The 21,768-nt window shown below is 43.9% G+C and overlaps 1 protein-coding gene across 1 annotated transcript in view; it reads left to right on the forward strand.

The window, feature by feature from the left end:
- The window catches only part of ndor1 (NADPH dependent diflavin oxidoreductase 1), a 102,552-nt gene that overhangs the window by 38,970 nt on the left and 41,814 nt on the right, over window positions 1-21,768 (forward strand). The window contains exon 2 of the mRNA XM_056290890.1: window positions 12,525-12,664. Coding sequence (XP_056146865.1) covers window positions 12,530-12,664 — 135 coding nt within the window. The 5' untranslated portion in view covers window positions 12,525-12,529. The remainder of the gene's footprint in view (window positions 1-12,524; window positions 12,665-21,768) is intronic.

Genomic DNA, 21,768 nt, shown 5'->3' on the forward strand with positions numbered 1-21,768 from the left:
TCTCTCATGTCGATGTGAGGATCCGGTCTAAATGTGATCAGTGTGAGCATCATGGTTTTCACATCCAGATCAGGTCTGGTGTGTTAAATTAGTCTCTCATGTCGATGTGATGATCTGGTCTAAATGTGATCAGTGTGAGCATCATAGTTTTCACATCCAGACCAGGTCTGGTGTGTTAAATTAGTCTCTCATGTTGATGTGATGATCTGGTATAAATGTGATCAGTGTGAGCATCATGGTTTTCACATCCAGACCATGTCTTGTTTGTTAAATTAGTCTCTCATGTCGATGTGATGATCTGGTCTAAATGTGATCAGTGTGAGCATCATGGTTGTCACATCAAGACCAGGTCTGGTGTGTTAAATAAATCTCTCATGTCGATGTGATGATCTGGTCGAAATGTGATCAGTGTGAGCATCATGCTTTTCACATCCAGACCAGGTCTGATGTGTTAAATTAGTCTCTCATGTCGATGTGATGATCTGGTCTAAATGTGATCAGTGTGAGCATCATGGTTTTCACATCCAGACTAGGTCTGGCATTTTAAATTAGTCTCTCATGTCGATGTGATGATCTGGTCCAAATGTGATCAGTGTGAGCATCATGGTTTTCCCATCCAGACTAGGTCTGATATGTTAAATAAATCTCTCTTGTCAATTTGATGATCTGGTCGAAATGTGATCAGTGTGAGCTTCATGGTTTTCACATGCAGACCAGGTCTGGTGTGTTAAATAAATCTCTCATGTCGATGTGATGATCTGGTCTAAATGTGATCAGTTTGAGCATCATGGTTTTCACATCCAGACCAGGTCTGATGTGTTAAATTAGTCTCTGATGTCGATGTGATGATCTGGTCGAACTCTGATCAGTGTGAGCATCATGGGTTTTCACATCCAGACCAGGTCTGATACGTTAAATAAATCTCTCATGTCGATGTGATGATCTGGTGGAAATGTGATCAGTGTGAGCATCATGGTTTTCACATCCAGACCAGGTCTGATGTGTTAAATTAGTCTCTCATGTCAATGTGATGATCTGGTGTAAATGTGATCAGTGTGAGCATCATGGATTTCACATCCAGACCAGGTCTGATGTGTTAAATTAGTCTCTGATGTCGATGTGATGATCTGGTCTAAATGTGATCAGTGTGAGCATCATGGTTTTCACATCCAGACTAGGTATGATGTGTTAAATTAGTCTCTCATGTCGATGTGCTGATCTGGTCGAAATGTGATCAGTGTGAGCATCATTGGTTTTCACATCCAGACCAGGTCTGATGTGTTAAATTAGTCTCTCATGTCGATGTGATGATCTGGTCGAAATGTGATCAGTGTGAGCATCATGGTGTTCACATCCAGACCAGGTCTGGTGTGTTAAATAAATCTCTCATGTCGATGTGATGATCTGGTCTAAATGTGATCAGTGTGAGCACCATGGTTTTCACATCCAGACCAGGTCTGATGTGTTAAATTAGTCTCTCATGTCGATGTGATGATCTGGTCAAAATGTGATCAGTGTGAGCATCATGGATTTCACATCCAGACTAGGTCTGATGTGTTAAATCAGTTTCTGATGCCGATGTGATGATCTGGTCGAAATGTGATCAGTGTGAGCATCATGGTTTTCACATCCAGACCAGGTCTGGTGTGTTAAATAAATCTCTCATGTCAATGTGATGATCTGGTCTAAATGTGATCAGTGTGAGCATCATGGTTTTCACATCCAGACCAAGTCTGGTGTGTTAAATAAATCTCTCCTGTCGATGTGATGATCCGGTCTAAATGTGATCAGTGTGAGCATCATGGTTTTCACATCAAGACTAGGTCTATGTTACATAAATGTCTCATGTCGATGTGATGATCTTGTCTAAATGTGATCAGTGTGAGCATCATGGTTTTCACATCCAGACCAGGTCTGATGTGTTAAATTAGTCTCTCATGTCGATGTGATGATCTGGTGTAAATGTGATCAGTGTGAGCATCATGGTTTTCACATCCAGACCAGATCTGGTGTTTTAAATTAGTCTCTCATGTCGATGTGATGATCTGGTCTAAATGTGATCAGTGTGAGCATCATGGTTTTCAGATCCAGACCAGGTCTGATGTGTTAAATTAGTCTCTCATGTCGATGTGATGATCTGGTCGAAATGTGATCAGTGTGAGCATCATGGTTTTCACATCCAGACCAGGTCTGGTGTGTTAAATAAATCTCTCATGTCGATGTGATGATCTGGTCTAAATGTGATCAGTGTGAGCATCATGGTTTTCACATCCAGACCAGGTCTGATGTGTTAAATTAGTCTCTCATGTCGATGTGATGATCTGGTCAAAATGTGATCAGTGTGAGCATCATGGATTTCACATCCAGACTAGGTCTGATGTGTTAAATCAGTTTCTGATGCCGATGTGATGATCTGGTCGAAATGTGATCAGTGTGAGCATCATGGTTTTCACATCCAGACCAGGTCTGGTGTGTTAAATAAATCTCTCATGTCAATGTGATGATCTGGTCTAAATGTGATCAGTGTGAGCATCATGGTTTTCACATCCAGACCAAGTCTGGTGTGTTAAATAAATCTCTCATGTCGATGTGATGATCCGGTCTAAATGTGATGAATGTGAGCATCATGGTTTTCACATCCAGACTAGGTCTGGCGTTTTAAATTAGTCTCTCATGTCGATGTGATGATCTGGTCAAAATGTGATCAGTGTGAGCTTCATGGTTTTCACATCCAGACCAGGTCTGGTGTGTTAAATAAATCTCTCATGTTGATGTGATGATCTGGTCTAAATGTGATCAGTGTGAGCATCATGTTGTTAACATCCAGACCAGGTCTGGTGTGTTAAATAAATCTCTCATGTCAATGTGATGATCTGGTCTAAATGTGATCAGTGTGAGCATCATGGTTTTCACATCCAGACCAAGTCTGGTGTGTTAAATAAATCTCTCATGTCGATGTGATGATCCGGTCTAAATGTGATCAGTGTGAGCATCATGGTTTTCACATCAAGACTAGGTCTATGTTACATAGATGTCTCATGTCGATGTGATGATCTTGTCTAAATGTGATCAGTGTGAGCATCATGGTTTTCACATCCAGACCAGGTCTGATGTGTTAAATTAGTCTCTCATGTCGATGTGATGATCTGGTGTAAATGTGATCAGTGTGAGCATCATGGTTTTCACATCCAGACCAGATCTGATATGTTAAATTAGTCTCTCTTGTCGATGTGATGATCTGGTCTAAATGTGATCAGTGTGAGCATCATGGTTTTCACATCAAGACCAGGTCTGATGTGTTAAATTAGTCTCTCATGTCGATATGATGATCTGGTCTAAACGTGATGATCTGGTCTAAATGTGATCAGTGTGAGCATCATGGTTTTCACATCCAGACTAGGTCTGATGTGTTAAATTAGTCTCTCTTGTCGATGTGATGATCTGGTCTAAATGTGATCAGTGTGAGCACCATGGTTTTCACATCCAGACCAGGTCTGGTGTGTTAAATAAATCTTTCATGTTGATGTGATGACCTGGTCTAAATGTGATCAGTGTGAGCATCATGGTTTTCACATCCAGACCAGGTCTGATGGGATTTTGCATCATAAAAGCCGCTCAAGTCTTAGTCTTGCTTTTTTCACAAAAGGCTTTCACAGATGTGAAACATGGCTGCAATACTTGTGTGGTGTGATGAGCTGGTCCATATGGGATCTGTGTGAGTGTCGTGGGTTTTCATCCAGAACTGAGGTGTAATTTTGCAATGTAAAAAACTCTGAAGTCCTTGTCCCTGATCTTTTCACAAATAGCCAAAGATGATATAATAAAATAAAATAACAATTTGGCAATGAAAATAATAATAATAATAATCATGTGGTGATACTTTTTGTAATTATATAAGATTTTTTGGTTGAATATTTTTAACCATGCTACAGTAGCAGTAGTAGCAGCAGTAGTAGTAGTAGCAGCAGTAGTAGTAGCAGTAGTAGTAGCAGTAGTAGTAGTAGCAGCAGCAGCAGCAGCAGTAGTAGTAGTAGCAGTAGTAGCAGTAGTAGTAGCAGAAGTAGTAACATTAGTAGTAGTAGTAGTAGTAGTAGTAGTAGTAGTAGTAGAGACTCCTGCAGTGCTAGTTCTGTATTTTAGCGGGTAGTTGTTTTATACCGTTTCCAACAATTCATTTGAAGGAATGTAAAAACATCGGCCTGTTACTGTGGAGACGTCCATCAAACGCACACCTGTCCAGTTTTTTTTAGAAGGGTTTTTAAGAAGGAGTTATTTTAGAAAGGCTTATTGGGGTTATTTAAGAAGGGGTTATTTAAGAAGGGTTTATTTTAGAATGGGTTTTTAAGAAGGGGTTGTTTTAGAAGGGTTTTTAGGAAGGGGTTATTTTAGAAAGGGTTTTTAAGATGGGCGTGGCCTGAACACCGCATGGAGTAGCTGCGTTTTAGGGAAGCTCCACAACCCTCAAGAAGGGGTTCTTAAGAAAAGGGGTTAGAAGGGTTATTTTAGAAGGGTTTTTTAAGAAGGGGTTATTTTAGAAGGGTTTCTAGGAAGGGGTTATTTTAGAAGGGTTTTTAAGAAGGGGTTATTTTAGAAGGGTTTTTAAGAAGGGGTTATTTTAGAAGGGTTTTTAGGAAGGGGTTATTTTAGAAAGGGTTTTTAAGAAGGGGTTATTTTAGAAGGGTTTTTAGGAAGGGGTTATTTTAGAAAGGGTTTTTAAGATGGGGTTATTTTAAGAAGGGGTTCTTAAGAAAAGGGGTTAGAATGATTTTTTAAGAAGGAGTTATTTTAGAAGGGTTTTTTAAGAAGGGGTTATTTTGGAAGGGTTTCTGGGAAGGGGTTATTTTAGAAGGGGTTCTAGGAAGGGGTTATTTTAGAAGGGTTTTTAAGAAGGGGTTATTTTAGAAGGGTTTTTAAGAAGGGGTTATTTTAGAAGGGTTTTTAGGAAGGGGTTATTTTAGAAAGGGTTTTTAAGATGGGCGTGGCCAGAACACCGCATGGAGTAGCTGCGTTTTAGGGAAGCTCCACAACCCTCACTAAAAATTTAGAATAAAACACACTCACACCGCAAATAATATGAACAAGGGACGACATAACAATAAGAATAAGACAACGAACCAAAAATTGTCTCCCGAAGAGGAGGACAAAGCCACTTCTGACGCCGACAGCGATGCTAACAGCTTAACCGCAATGGCTAGCAACCCCAGCACTACCCGCGACACCACGAGCCCTCAGCCTACCCTGGCTAGCATCTTAACCGCTATCCAGAAACTAGACGGGGACATCAGCGCGAGGTTCAATACGCTGGACACCAAACTAAATGCAGTCCAAACTTCACTAACCGACCACTCAACTCGCATTGATGACTTGGTGGAGTGTGCTACCGACTACGAGACCCGTATGGCAGCCCTGAAGAAGCGATGTGATGAGCTGACTGAAACCAACAAAGCCACGAAGAGGAAGCAGATTGACCTAGAATGCCGTTCAAGACGCTCAAACATCAAAATCACTTGTCCACCAGAGAAAGTCGAGGGCGGCAACCCAACGGAGTTCGTTGCGGGGTTCTTACCTAAACTCCTGGGAGTGCAGAACTTCCCCAGTGGACTAAAAGTGGACCGGGCGCACCGCATAGGCGTGCAACCATTGCCCGCAAGACCGCGCACCATGATTGCCAAAATCCACCACTTTCCGGAGAAGGAGAAGATCCTGAAGCTTGCTGCCCGCCGACCATCTCCTCTGTCCTTTAACGGAGCTCGGATCAATGTGTACCCAGACTTCTCGCCTGAAGTAGCCGAGCAACGCCGAGCCTTTGACGGAGCGAAGAAGAAGCCGAGAGATGCAGGGATAAAACACGGCCTCCTTTTCCCTGCGAGACCGATCATCACCCATAGAAACGAACAGAAAATATTCCAGAAACCCGCAGATGCTGAAGCTTTCATAGACAGCATGGCGTCTAGCACCGCTGCCAGTGGGTCTCCATGTTGAATCACCGGGACTCGCATTCTCGCCAATACCGGGGGGGGGGCTGTGATCCCCCGCTTTGCTCAACTTGAACTTGCCGTGTGAGTGTTACGGACGTGAGGGTGGACAGAGCTTCTTAACTACACCGATAAGGTATACGAAGCAAGCCACTCTCCTTTGTAGAGTTAACGTTAGTGTTATTTCATTGCTGTGTTTAGCTGTTTCTCAGTGTTTATGAGGGAATTTGCGCTTTACTTCGTTTGGGGAAGTGGGCGGGGGAAGGGGTTTGTTATGTGTTTTTCTCTGTTCGAGTTTCTGCTCTGTCTGCTCATGCACCGACAGTATTATTATTGATGAGGATGCGTCGCATAATGTTTGAATAATGTTTCTCTATGGCTACAACAGGTTACACAGGCTCGCCACAAGGCTGCAGCCTACTCCTACTCAGCTGGAATGTGAAAGGCTTAGGGTCCAATCTAATAAGAGGAAAGGTTTTCTCGCACTTGAAATCCTTATCTGGGGATATAATGTTTTTACAAGAAACGCATATTAAGCACACAGAACAGTGGAGGTTAAAATGGAGCTAGGTATCTCAAGTATTTCAGTCCACCTTTCCGTCCAAAGCCAGAGGAGTCGCCATATTAATTCGCAGGAATGTCCCGTTTGTTCACGTCTCGACCATCTGTGACCCGAATGGTCGTCATCTTATAGTAACAGGCAATATTTTATCACGGCATGTCACCTTCTTGATTATATATGCACCCAATTTTGACGACCCTGGATTTTTTAGAAAAGTTTTTAATCTTATCCCTGATCTATCGACCACCCACCTAATCACCGGTGGAGATTTTAATACTATATTAAACTGTTTCACCGACAGAAGTTCTATGCGCCCCATTTCCCTGTCTAATTCCAGCATAGCCCTTAATCATCTGATAGGGGTCATTGAACCTGGTTGATATTTGGAGGCAGCAGCACCCGTCTGGTAGAGATTATTCTTTTTTTTCACAGGTGCATAAATCTTATACAAGAATTGACTACTTTCTAATAGACGCCAAGCTGTCGTCGGACATAATTTCCACCAAGTATCACAACATTTTGATATCAGACCATAGCCCCGTAGAATTTAAACTTGACATGAAAATGGCTAGGCCCGCATACCACTGGCGATTCAACCCTCTCTTACTTAATGATGAACAATTCCGACTACAAATTTTGAACTCAATCACAGCCTACTTGGCTGAGAACGACACTCGTGATGTAAACGTCTCCACTTTGTGGGAAGCCCTTAAGGCTGTCTTGCGTGGCCATATTATCGCTTATGAGGCCAAGTTGAAAAAGGACAGAATGAAAGAAATGTCGGAAATTTCTGTTAAGCTTTCAGCACTTGAGATTGAATATAGATCGTCAGCTTCACCCTCCACACTTAATGACGTAATGAAACTAAAATTAAAATATAACTCTATTCTCTCCGACCAGGTCAGCAAAATGTTACTGAAATTGAAACAAAAACACTTTGAGATGAGCGACAAGCCGGATAAACTATTAGCGCGCCAACTTAGGGGTATTCAGGCCAAACGAATGATTAATAAAATTAAAACCAAAATGGGCTCTATATCCACAGAGCCTAAACAGATCAACGAGTGTTCCCGTGAATTCTATGAGAATCTCTACACCTGGAGAATCACTGCTGATACAGCGCGGATTTCAGACTTTCTCAGCGCTCTACGCCTACCTAAACTGTGTGCCTCGGTGCAAACTAAATTAAATGCAGATATAACTTTAGAGGAAGTTAAAGAAGCAATACACTCTTTCCCTAGTGGGAAGGCTGCCGGACCAGACGGGTATGGCATAGAGTTCTATAAAGCATACTCGGACAAAGTCTCTCCCATTATGTTAAGGATGTTTAATCATTCTATTGCAACGGACGTCTCTCTGAATCCCTGTACGCGGCTAACATATCCCTGTTATTGAAGAAAGATAAGGATGAAACTGATCCAGCATCATACCGTCCTATTGCCCTCCTCGGCTAAAGGTGTTCACCAAGATACTTGCAAACAGACTTAATAGAGGTATAGCAACTATAATCCACCATGACCAAACTGGATTTATCCCAGGAAGATTTTCCTTCTTTAACGTCAGACGATTAATGAATATAATGTACTCTAAATATGATAAAGATGCCAGTATTGTTGTCTTGGCACTCGATGCCCAAAAAGCCTTTGATCAGGTTGAATGGAGATATATTTTGACAGTGTTGAGAGAGTTTGGCCTAGGTGACAATTTCACCTCATGGGTCAAAATGCTATACGCCAGCCCAACAGCCTCAGTTATCACCAACAATGATAAATCACCCGCCTTTACATTGCACCGCTCCTGCCGTCAAGGCTGCCCTTTAAGCCCGTTACTATTCACACTCACCATGGAGCCCCTTGCTATTAGTATAAGAAATCATCCCTCTATAGCCCCATTGATGCTAGGCAAGGTGGATCACCACATCTCGCTCTACGCGGATGATGTGGCTCTGCTTCTCTCCCGCCTCGAAGAATCTCTACCGCCCTTACTAGAACTAATTACAGAGTTTGGTGAACTTTCTGGGTACACTATACACTGGGACAAAAGTGAATTCATGCAGCTTAAAGGGAAGTTGAACTTAACATTTGTAAAAAATGTTCCCTTCCGCATTACTACAGATGAGATTAAATATTTAGGCGTGGTCATCCCTAAAGATCCCAAACTGATTTATAAACTGAACTATTTGAGCATGGTAGACAAATTGAAATTCAATATTGAAACCTGGAGGCTCTTACCTTTATCCACGATAGGACGAGTCAACGCAGTTAAAATGGTGGCTCTCCCCAGGTTTCTATACCTCTTCCAGAATCTACCAATATTTTTGCCCAAGTCTTTCTTTAAGCTACTAGACTCTATTGTCCTTCCCTTTGTCTGGGGATACAAGGCACATTGTATAGCCAAAAAGCACATACTCAAACCCAAAAGTGCGGGGGGCCTCAGTATGCCTAATTTCTAATCCTACTACTGGGCTGCCAACTGTAGAGCGTTGATGTACTGGCAAGGTGTGTACCCAAACAGTCTCACCACCTCCACCCCGTCATGGCTTGCAATAGAGCAGGATATCACCAAAAGCTCTCTCCCCGCTCTTCTCTTCGCTAGGAACGTACCTCCAAAAGCCACTGTGGGTGATAACTTTATGGTTATTAACTCTCTAAAAATATGGTATCAAATTAGGAAAGTGTTTGCTCTACCTGACATCTCTGCCTACACTCCTGTTTGCAACAACCATGCCTTTTCCCCTTCTCTAACTGATAATGCCTTCACAATTTGGAGAAACAAAGGTATCATCACTATTGCAAACCTTTATATAGATAATGCATTCGCCACCTTCGCACAGTTGAGAGAAAAGTATACACACTCCCTGTATCCCATTTCTTCCATTATCTCCAGATTAGAGACAACGTCCGTACCAACCTGCCTAACTTTGAGGTGTTCCCTGCCGCTGTCAACTTACACTCACTGGCCACTTTATTAGGTACACCTTGCTAGTACCGGGTTGGACCCCCTTTTGCCTTCAGAACTGCCTTAATCCTTCGTGGCATAGATTCAACAAGGTACTGGAAACATTCCTCAGAGAGTTTGGTCCATATTGACATGATAGCATCAAGCAGTTGCTGCAGATTTGTCGGCTGCACATCCATGATGCGAATCTCCCGCTCCACCACATCCCAAAGGTGCTCTATTGGATTGAGATCTGGTGACTGTGGAGGCCATTTGAGTACAGTGAACTCATTGTCATGTTCAAGAAACCAGTCTGAGATGATTCGAGCTTTATGACATGGCGCGTTATCCTGCTGAAAGTAGCCATCAGAAGATGGGAACACTGTGGTCATAAAGGGATGGACATGGTCAGCAACAATACTCAGGTAGGCTGTGGCGTTGACACGATGCTCAATTGGTACTAAGGGGCCCAAAGTGTGCCAAGAAAATATCCCCCACACAATTACACCACCACCACCAGCCTGAACCGTTGATACAAGGCAGGATGGATCCATGCTTTCATGTTGTTGACGCCAAATTCTGACCCTACCATCTGAATGTCGCAGCAGAAATCGAGACTCATCAGACCAGGCAACGTTTTCCAATCTTCTATTGTCCAATTTTGGTGAGCCTGTGCGAATTGTAGCCTCAGTTTCCTGTTCTTAGCTGACAGGAGTGGCACCCGGTGTGGTCTTCTGCTGCTGTATCCCATCTGCCTCAAGGTTCGACGTGTTGTGCGTTCAGAGATGCTCTTCTGCATGCCTCGGTTGTAATGAGTGGTTATTTGAGTTACTGTTGCCTTTCTGTCAGCTCGAACCAGTCTGGCCATTCTCCTCTGACCTCTGGCATCAACAAGGCATTTTCGCCCACAGAACTGCCGCTCACTGGATATTTTCTCTTTTTCGGATCATTCTCTGTAAACCCTAGAGATGGTTGCGCGTGAAAATCCCAGTAGATCAGCAGTTTCTGAAATACTCAGACCAGCCCGTCTGGCACCAACAACCATGCCACGTTCAAAGTCACTTAAATCACCTTTCTTCCCCATTCTGATGCTCGGTTTGAACTGCAGCAGATCGTCTTGACCATGTCTACATGCCTAAATGCATTGAGTTGCTGCCATGTGATTGGCTGATTAGAAATTTGCGTTAACGAGCAGTTGGACAGGTGTGCCTAATAAAGTGGCCGGTGAGTGTATATACCCTTATGAATCAGCCCCCTCATTCAAGGAGACTTGTTACTAGATTTGTTGATGTTTTTACAACACACGATTCAGTCTCCACGCAGCACTTAAAAGAAGCTTGGGAGGAGGATCTTGGTATGGCAATCGAAGATGAGAGCTGGGAAACAAGCTTTAAAGCTATCCACAACTGTTCTATAAACTCCCGACACCAACTGATCTAATTTAAAGTGATTCATAGGCTGCACTACTCCTGTACCAAGCTTCACACATTTTATCCCTCTGTATTTCCAATCTGCCCGAAGTGTAAAGCAGCGGAGGGCACACTGGGCCATCTTTTTTGGTCTGGCCCTAAACTGGTCAGATATTTTTAAATGCTTTTCTGACGTATATAGGTGTGACCTCACACCAGACTCATACACCACCATCCTGGGGGAAACCAAGCATCATCTAACTCTGTCTCACTTGGAACAGAAGACAATACAATATGGCATGGTTGTTGCAAAAAGGATTATACTCACAAAGTGGGAGGGTGAAGAGGTGCCTGTGTTTAGAAACTGGTTAGCTGAAATCACCAATCTGCTACATATGGAGAAGATCCGATACACCGTCTCTCTTAAGTCTGCAACCTTTAACTCAATGTGGAAACCATTCCTTTCTTATCTGTCAAAGTCATCTTGAATTGAAAATGGTTTTTTTTTTGGGGGGGGGTTAATTTATATAGCTGCGTGTACTACATTGTATTAAGTCTTTATACTGTACATTTTTCCTTTTTAATTTTTTTTTTTACCTTCAGTCTGAGACATCTATTCGCATCTATCCCATTTAAAAGATGGTGCTGAACGTAATTTCTTTTTGTATCTTAAGAGCAGTTCTGTTGTTATGGTTGCTTTTGTTATTGTCCTTGTGTCTGTTTGATTTGCTTAGGGGTGGGGGGAGGTGGGGGGATTTACTGTTTTTGTGATCTGTCTTGTCTATCCCTGTTAATTGAAAAATTTATAAATAAAATATAAAAAAGAAAGGGTTTTTAAGAAGGGGTTATTTTAGAGGGTTTTTTAAGAAGGGGTTATTTTAGAAGGGTTTTTAGGAAGGGGTTATTTTAGAAAGGGTTTTTAAGAAGGGGTTATTTTAGAAGGGTTTTTAAAGAAGGGGTTATTTTAGAAAGTGTTTTTAAGAAGGGGTTATTTTAGAAGGGTTTTTAAGAAGGGGTTATTTTAGAAAGGGTTTTTGGGAAGGGGTTATTTTAGAAGGTTTTTTAAAGAAGGGGTTATTTTAGAAGGGTTTTTAGGAAGGGGTTATTTTAGAAAGGGTTTTTAAGAAGGGGTTATTTTAGAAGGGTTTTTAAAGAAGGGGTTATTTTAGAAAGGGTTTTTAAGAAGGGGTTATTTTAGAAGGGTTTTTAAGAAGGGGTTATTTTAGAAAGGGTTTTTGGGAAGGGGTTATTTTAGAAGGTTTTTTAAAGAAGGGGTTATTTTAGAAGGGTTTGTTTCTGGAAAGGTTTTTTTCTAGGAAGGGTTTTAGCCAAGATAACATGGAGGAAGATTAGTAGGCCTACTTTGCAGAGGTCAGTCAGAGTAAACTGGTCAGAAACTAAAGAAATGTGATGTTCAAATGTCCCCAAATTGAATTAATTAATAATCAGATGATTATGAAACCTGACCTTTTAAAAATATGTGATCAAGTATAGAATGTTGACTCCAAGCTCAGTAACGTTTTAAAGAAGAAAGCTGCTATTTTAAAAACTACTTGGTAGGTAATATTCTGCAATTACCTTCTCACTGGCAACATAGAGTTGCAGTAATAAAACCCTAAAAGAGGTTTTTGTGCCCTCCAGTGAGCATGTCCAGCTTGACCCTGCTTGTTCTGTACGGGAGCCAGACTGGGACAGCCCAGGACACAGCCTTGCGGATTGGACGACAGGCTCAAAGGAAGCGGATGCAGGTTCAAGTGACACCACTGGATAGCTATAATGTGGTGAGTTGATTATTCACAGTATACTTTTCAGGGTACATGAAAAACCTAATCAGAGACTCTAGAAAGTATTTTCATTTCAGGATTGTCTATTTATGTTTTTTTGGAGCAGACATTAGTGACATTAAGGGGAAAACTGGATTCGTCCATAAGCATTTAAATGGAAAAGTACATTTTAATAAAATTAAATAGATTAATTTTGAATTAAATTGCGATTTTAAATTAAATTAAATTTGAAATTAAAATTAATATTAAAATTAAATTAATTTAATAAAATTAAAGTTAAATTTTAGAATTGTCTATTTGGTTTTTTTGTTTTTTTGTTTTTTTTTTTGAAGCAGACACTAGTAACATTATGGGGAAAACTGGATTTGTCCATAAGCATTGAAATGGCGGGTTTCAGCTACTAGTGAACTTAAAGGTTACGAGTAGTTGAAAATATTGCTTTCTTCTTTTTCTGAAAAAAAAAAACACCCCGCGCTTGCCAATAAATAGATAAATAAAAATAAAGCAAGAACACAAGGATTGTCTCCCAAGTGGATGGACATGTCCTATGTAGGAACACCCTCTGTAGTCCACATCCTACTCAGGTCAATCTCTAAGAGTTCACCACACGAGACCAACAGGTAGAGCATGAAACCCTGACAGACAGAGACGATGAAGAGGAGTCTCAGCGCAAGTTAAAGTCTGATTAATAACATCAATACTTTTTGAAGAAAGTATGAAGGTTTCTCAAATTGATCTTCAACAGGCAGTCAGTCATCCCCGGCAACGTTTTTATTGGATGCTTTGTGCAGGTGGTTTACATGGTAAACTAGTTCATAATAAATCTACATTTTAACACGGGGATCACTGGATCGAATCCCCGTGTTACCTCCGGCTTGGTCGGGCGTCCCTACAGACAGAATTGGCCGTGTCTGCAGGTGGGAAGCTGGATGTGGGTATGTGTCCTGGTCACTGAACTAGCGCCACCTCTGGCCGGTCGGGGCGCCTGTTCAGGGGGAGGGGGAACTGGGGGGATGGCGTGATCCTTCCATGCACTACGTCCCCCTGGCAAAACTCCTCACTGTCAGGTGAAAAGAAGCAGCTGGTGACTCCACATGTATGGGAGGAGGCATGTGGTAGTCTGCAGCCCTCCCCGGATCAGCAGAGGGAGTGGAGCAGAGACCAGGACGGCTTGGAAGAGTGGGGTAATTGGCCAGATATAATTGGGGAGAAAAGGTGGGAAGATAAAATAATAATAATGATAATAATAAATCTACATTTTTAAGTTCTCACTTTTGACAGCTTTACATAAAATATCACGATGACGAAATGTTAGTTGTTAGTGACATGGAATTAAATATCTGTCGAACATTATTATTAGAATGTGTGTCTTCATACTGGTGGTAAGCACTGATGGTCACAAACACATGGAACACTGAGTTTATGGTGCATTTAAAAACAGTGACACTGATGAAGAAACTTGGTGACAAAAATTATTTCAGATACTCTCAAATAAATCGTTCTATTTACCATTTCCCCCAGTGCAGCCTCGTATTATTGCAAAATAATTTTCCCAGTGTTGTACTTTCATATCCGTTTAACCCACATGTATAAATATTAAATCTTACAGTTACTTCCAACCATGGTTAGTTCTGCTTTAGCCAGTGAATAAACATTAACCTAGTTTTGGGCTCTAAGATTTATAAACTCCTGGATCTCGTACTTAAGTCTTGATGGCAGACGAAAAACCCATTTGTGAAGTTAAGTAGGCTAACTGTCAAGCTAACCAGAAAGTTAGGTAAATGTTATTTGTCAGGGTGCGTAACTCTCTTTCTGAGGCTGGTACAATACACATCTGGATTTGTGATCAGTGATGCGATGCATGAAGGATACATTTTAAGCCGCCAGCAATTCATTACAATATGGTCCAGCTCTGTTTCCATGTGGTAAAATGTAGTGCAAACTAGTGTTGCACAGTAAACCGATGCTGAGAAAGTATCACGGTTCTAGAGTTTTGAAAAACGGTGCCATACCAGCATTTTGGAAAAAAAAAAAAAACTATATATATATATTGTGGCGGACACTAGAGGCTATGCCTCTCACCCTGCAGGGCTGTGAGCTGGGGGCGTGGTTTACGTTCCCGGGCTCGCTGGTGCAGGGTTGTTCCTGCTGTAGTCTGGTTTTTGGAGTTGAGGAATAAACATCAAACTCGCCTTCGTCTCCTGTGTTTTTCCTCATCCTGCCACATTGGTGACCCCGAATTGAACATGTTTGGAGCAGAAGAGGAGTGTGAATCCACTTCGGCCACGCCGCCCCAACTCTCACAGCCAGCCGTTCTCGCCGCGGCTGTGAAGCGCCCAGAGTTCTGGCAGAGCAACCCAGCTTCATGGTTCCAGCATGTCGAGGCGCTGTTCCACCTGCGTGGAATCTCCACGGACGACTCCAGATACTATTTGGTCGTCGCTGCGCTGGAGCAGCAGTCCACACGCCGGGCCATGCAGCTGTTGCGCAACCCCCCTCCGCAACACGATAAATACGTCGCCCTCAAACATCTTCTGCTCCGGAGGTACAGCCTATCTGCCGCAGAGAGGTCAGATAGGATCCTTTCCCTATCCGGTTTGGGCGACGGGACGGCTGTGGATCTCATGGACAATATGCTGTCGCTGCTAGGCTCGGACGAAGGTGGGTTCCTTTTCCCGCACGTTTTCCTGCACCAGCTCCTGTCTCCTGTGCGCGCGGCTTTGGCTAACTCCCCGTGTCTGGCCGCTGGTGACTGCCAAGGTTTGGCTGAGGAGGCCGATCGGATCCTGCTGGCTACCAGACGGTTCTCTGTGCAGAGTGTGGCATCGGAGCCTCTGCAGCTGGCGTCGGAGGATGCGGACCCGGCAGTGGTGGCTGGAGTGACTGCCCGGAGATGGCGCGGGAGCGGCCTCTGTTTCTTCCACCAGCGGTTCGGCGGCAAGGCGAGGCGCTGCGTCCCTCCGTGCACATTTGAGGGGCCAGGAAAGCCCAGGGCCAGCGCTCAGTAGCAGCTGTGGGCACTGGCGGACATAGTGAGCTGCTCTTCATTACGGACTCGATGTCAGGAAGACGGTTTCTGGTGGACTTAGGCTCGCAAAAGAGCCTACTCCCTCCTGCTAAGACAGAGAGGTCGGCCTAAGGCGGCGGCCCACAGTTGAGTGCAGCTAACGGTTCGTCCATTGCGACGTTTGGCACAAGGTTGGTGACTGTTTGCTTCCACGGGCGCCATTTTGAGTGGGACTTGGTAGTGGCCGCCATTACTGTTCCTATTTTCGGCACGGATTTTCTGTGTGCTAATGGTCTGCTGGTTGATGTTGCAAACCGCCGTTTAATTGATGCTGTGTCTTTCGCCACTTTTCCGTGCGAGACAGGGGGAGCCGGGCCGTTAACACACGCTACCTTTTTAGCATTAGGGGATGTTTTTCAGCATTTGCTGGCGGATTTTCCATCGGTGACTCCACCTGCCTTTTCCACCGTGGTTACTAAACACGGGGTAGAACATTTCATTCCCACAGTGGGACTGCCAGTTTTTGCGCGCGCGCGGCGCCTCAACATGGTAAAATTGGCTACAGCTAAGGAGGAGTTCGCCATCATGGAGCGTCTGGGTATAGTGAGGCGTTCCAACAGTCCGTGGGCCTCGCCACTTCACATGGTGCCCATGGCGGATGGGTCGTGGCGGCCTTGCCTTAACAACGTCACCGCCAATGACCGCTATCCCATCCCACACATACAGGGCTTTTCCATACGCCTGGCAGGTACCGCTATATATATATATATACCCCCCCTTTTCCCCCCAATTTTATCCGGCCAATTACCCCACGCTTCCGAGCCATCCCGGTCGTTGCTCCACCCCCTCTGCCGATCCGGGGAGGGCTGTAGACTACCATGTCTCCTCCCATACATGTGGAGTCGCCAGCCGCTTCTTTTCGCCTGACAGTGAGGAGTTTCACCAGGGGGACAGCGCATGAGAGGATCACACTATTCCCCTCAGCCCACCCGCCCCGAGCAGGCAGCCCATCCGACCAGAGGAGGTGCTAGTGCAGCGACCAGGACACATACCCACATCTGACTTCCCACCCACAGACGTGGCCAGTTGTGACTAGCAACGCCCAACCAGGCTGGAGGTAACACGGGGATTCGATCCGGCCATCCCCGTGTTAAAATGATCAGCAGTGACAACGGGACAAAATGAGTCCCATTGTCCCTGCTGTTCTTCCATGGTATTCCCCATCTGGGAATCTACTACTACTACTTTCGGCTGCTCCCGTTCGGGGTCGCCACAGCAGATCATCCGTTTCCACCTCTTCCTGTCTTCTGCATCTTCCTCTGCCACACCAGCCACCTGCATGTCCTCCCTCACCACATCCATAAACCTCCTCTTTGGCCTTCCTCTTCTCCTCTTCCCTGGCAGCTCCATATTCAGCATCCTTCTCCCAATATACCCAGCATCTCTCCTCCACACATGTCCAAACCATCTCAATCTTGTCTCTCTTGCTTTGTCTCCAAACCATCCAACCTGAGCTGTCCCTCTAACATACTCATTCCTAATCCTGTCCTTCTTCATCACTTCCAGTGAAAATGTTATCATCTTCATCTCTGCCACCTCCAGCTCCACCTTCTGTCTTTTCATCAGTGCCACTGTCTCCAAACCATATAACATAGCTGGTCTCACAACCATCTTGTAAACCTTGCCTTTAACTCTTGCTGGTACCCTTCTGTCATAAATCACTCCTGACACTCTTCTCCACCCACTCCACCCTGCCTGCACTCTCTTCTTCACCTCTCTTCTGCACTCCCCGTTACTTTGGACAGTTGACCCCAAGCATTTAAACTCATATGCCTTCATCACCTCTACTCCTTGCATCCTCACCATTCCACGGTCCTCCCTCTCATTCACGCATAGGTATTCCGTCTTGCTCCTACTGACTTTCATTCCTCTTCTCTCCAGTGCATACCTCTACTTCTCCAGGCTCTCCTCAACCTGCACCCTACTTTCACTACAGATCACAATGTCATCCGCAAACATAGTCCATGGAGACTCCTGCCTGATATCATCCGTCAACCTGTCCAGAGATTATTCGCCATCTGGGAATAATCTCTCTTACTAGCACCTCTGCTACTCTTCCTTTCCTGTAGGGAACACTTCAACCCATTTAGAAAACATATACAAGACAATATGTCTTTCCCTCACATGGTGTTAGTTCAATGAACTCCATCTTTAGGTGAGCAAACGGGTGGTCAGTGAGAGGGGGACTCGAGGGTTGTGTGATTTGCCCTTTTGTGGCATTATTTTTCAAACAAATAAAACAGTTTGAACACACATTTTGAGAATAATTTGTGAAGCCTCATACAGTGCATCCGGAAAGTATTCACACCCCTTCACTTTCCCCACATTTTGTTATGTTACAGCCTTATTCCAAAATGGATTAAATTCCTTTTTTTTCTCATCAATCTACACACAATACCCCATAATGTCAAAGAGAAAAAAGTTTTGTAGGAGTTTTTGCAAATTTATTAAAAATAAAAAACTGAAATATTGCATGTACACAAGTATTCACACCCTTTACTCAGTACTTGGTTGAGGCAGCCTTGGCAGCGATTACAGCCTTAAGTCTTCTTGGGTATGAAGCTGCAATCTTGGCACACCTATATTTGGGATATTTCTCCCATTCTTCTCTGCAGATCCTCTCGAGCTCTGTAAGGTTAGATGGGGAGCGTCGCTCCACAGCTATTTTCAGGTCTTTCCAGAGATGTTCAATGGGGTTCAAGTCTGGGCTCTGGCTGGGCCACTCAAGGACATTCACAGACTTGTCCCAAAGCCACTTCTTCGTTGGTTTGGCTTGTGCTTATGGTCGTTGTCGTGTTGAAAGGTAAACCTTCGCCCCAGTCTGAGGTCCTGAGCGCTCTGGAGCAGGTTTTCATCAAGGATCTCTCTGTACTTTGCTCCATTCATCTTTCCCTCGATCCTGACTAATCTCCCAGTTCCTGCCGCTGAAAAACATCCCCACAGCATGATGCTGCCACCACCATGCTTCACTGTAGGGATGGTATTAGCAAGGTGATGAGAGGTGCCTGGTTTCCTACAGACGGGACGTTTGGCATTCAGGCCAAAGAGTTCAATCTTGGTTTCATCAGACCAGAGAATCTTGTTTCTCATGGTCTGAGAGTCCTTTAGGTGCTTTCTGGCAAACTCCAAGCGGGCTGTCCTGTACTTCCGTCTGGCCACTCTACCATAAAGACCTGATTGGTGGAGTGCTGCAGAGATGGTTGTCCTTCTGGAAGGTTCTCCCATCTCGACAGAGGAATGCTGGAGCTCTGTCAGAGTGACCATCGGGTTCTTGGTCACCTCCCTGACCAAGGGCCTTGGTCAGGGAGGTGGGCGGCCAGCTCTAGGAAGAGTCCTGGTAGATCCAAACTTCTTCCATTTACGAATGATCGAGACCACTGTGCTCTTCAGGACCTTCAAAGCTGTAGAGATTTTTTGGTACCCTTCCCCAGATCTGTGTCTCGATACAATCCTGTCTCGGAGGTCCACAGACAATTCCTTTGACTTCATGGCTTGGTTTCTCCTCTGACATGCACTGTCAACAGTGGGACCTTATTTAGACAGGTGTGTGCCTTTCCAAATCATGTCCAATCAATTGAATTTACTACAGGCAGACTCCAATCAACATGTAGAAACATCTCAAGGATGATCAGTGGACACAGGATGAACCTGAGCTCAATTCTGAGTGTCATAGCAAAGGGTGTGAATACTTATGTACATGCAATATTTCAGTTTTTTATTTTTAATAAATTTGCAAACATTTCTACAAAACCTTTTTCACTTTGTCATTATGGGGTATTGTGTGTAGATTGATGAGAAAAAAAAGGAATTTAATCCATTTTGGAATAAGGCTGTAACATAACAAAATGTGGGGAAAGTGAAGGGGTGTGAATACTTTCCGGATGCACTGTAAACCAGTGTTTGTTTGCTGTGTCCACCATCCCCCCTTTTTGACACATGGTCCTTCCCATGTGCCAATTTTATATAAAAAGGGAGAAAAAAACATTTTGGCAGTCAAGGACATCTGTCCTCAGACTGCCATATGTTGTTTGCATATGTGCACCTAACCTTTTTTTCCCGGCTGAACTCTATCTTGTCAACACAGATGTCATAAAACTTCTTTTTGCATCCAGACAATGGTCTGTCTGGGTCAGGCAGTCCTAAAGTAGCCGTGGTAGTCAAGTCTGGCAAAATTTCCCTTTAACCTCATGCAATCAGGAAGATTCTCCAGGTCTGTCAGTTCAAAAAAGCCATTTCAGAGACAGGTTATTCCCCACTGCAGTTAAATCCCCTCCTATCCATGAACCCAGATACCCCTTAATAACTCTTGTTGTTAGATGTCCTCCATTTGCATCTATTTATTGTATGTATTTATGTTAGGAAGTTCGGTGTGTTAACACAGAGCTTCTATGCTGTACCGTAAACAAATACCACCAACCTGCTTGTATGGCAATACAGTTTCTTGAATCTTGAATCTCTTGTCAGGGAAGCGCTCCTTCCCACAATGCCACTGGCATGAGCAGGACTGTGAGATGTGAGAGTAGGTTACTGACAGCAAAATCAGCTATGCACATCGCTCACCATTTTGAATGCCATTTACATTTAGATGGGTGTCACATTCATCAGTTTTTTTCTCCTTCCTCTCTGATACCCTCTTTGACTGGTAATCTTGTAGACAATCGCCTAGGTTGCTTCTGCTGTTGATCAGCCTCTTGATATCAACAGTGACTCACATAACTCCCTGTGATGAACGAATTCTAGTTCTGCCCATCCCACTGAGAATCAGCACCCCATTCTACTGTTTTCCTTCACTATCAGTTCATTGTTTGGTTTTGCCGGTCTGGCAAAGTGCACCCCCCTCTATGGTTGAGTCCCTCCTTCTCTTACCAGACCGCCCCCTCCCCATAAACCTGTGGCAAAGCTGCTTCCAACTCCCAAGTTCAGAATGCAACTGGTACTTGTGGAGCATGGAATGGCTGAGAGTCAATCAAAGATGTAGACCATAGGGGAAGACATTCGAACATCTACCAAGCCAAGGAGATGCTTCTCAGAATAATGGACCAAACCAGGGCTTAAATACGCGCGAATATTATTACAGCTTGGCTGCAATAGTTGGGCAAGACCTCTCAGAGGATCTACTACTACTTCGGCTGCTCCCATTAGGGGTCGCCACCGTGGATCATCCGTTTCCATCTCTTCTTGTTCTTTGCATCTTCCTCTGTCACACCAGCCACCTGCATGTCCTCCCTCACCACATCCATAACCCTCCTGTTTGGCCTTCTTCTTTTCCTCTTCCCTGGCAGCTCCAAAACCTCTCAGAAGATCTGTTTTGGAGTCTCTGCAGCCCTACTGTCTGCCTGTAGCAGTCAGGAGTCACTTAATGCAGCTTTAACATGATGTAACAGCATATATTTTTACATGCACACCACCAGTTAAATCTAAGCAGATGGTACAGCTAAACATGACACTAAATGTCAGTTTGTGAGTGAGTGAGTGAGTGAGTGAGTGAGTGAGTGAGTGAGTGAGTGAGTGAGTGAGTGAGTGAGTGAGTGAGTGAATGAGTGAGTGAGTGAGTAAGCGGGTGGTTGGATGAGTGAGTGAGTGAGTGAGTGAGTGAATGAGTGAGTGAGTGAGTAAGCGGGTGGTTGGATGAGTGAGTGGGTGGGTGGGTGAGTTAGTGAGTGAGTAAGCGAGCAAGTGAGTGAGTAAGTGAGTGAGAGAATTAGAAGGCAGGTTCATAAAGTTCTTTTAAAAAAACTTTCATTGGTAGGTCAGCGGGAGTTGCAATGGGTTCAAAGCCTTATTTAAATTATACAAACCCCAATTCCAATGAAGTTGGGACGTTGTATAAAACGTAAATAAAAACAGAATACAATGATTAGCAAATCCTGTTTGACCTATGTTCAATTGAATACACTACAAAGACAAGATATTTAATGTTCAAACTGATAAACTTTATTGTTTTTTTGCAAATATTCACTCATTTTGAATTTGATGCCTGCAACACGTTCCAAAAAGCTGGGACAGGGGCATGTTCACCACTGTGTTACACCAC

The sequence above is a fragment of the Lampris incognitus genome, chromosome 12, assembly GCF_029633865.1.
Source record: "Lampris incognitus isolate fLamInc1 chromosome 12, fLamInc1.hap2, whole genome shotgun sequence".
Lineage (NCBI taxonomy): Eukaryota > Metazoa > Chordata > Actinopteri > Lampriformes > Lampridae > Lampris > Lampris incognitus.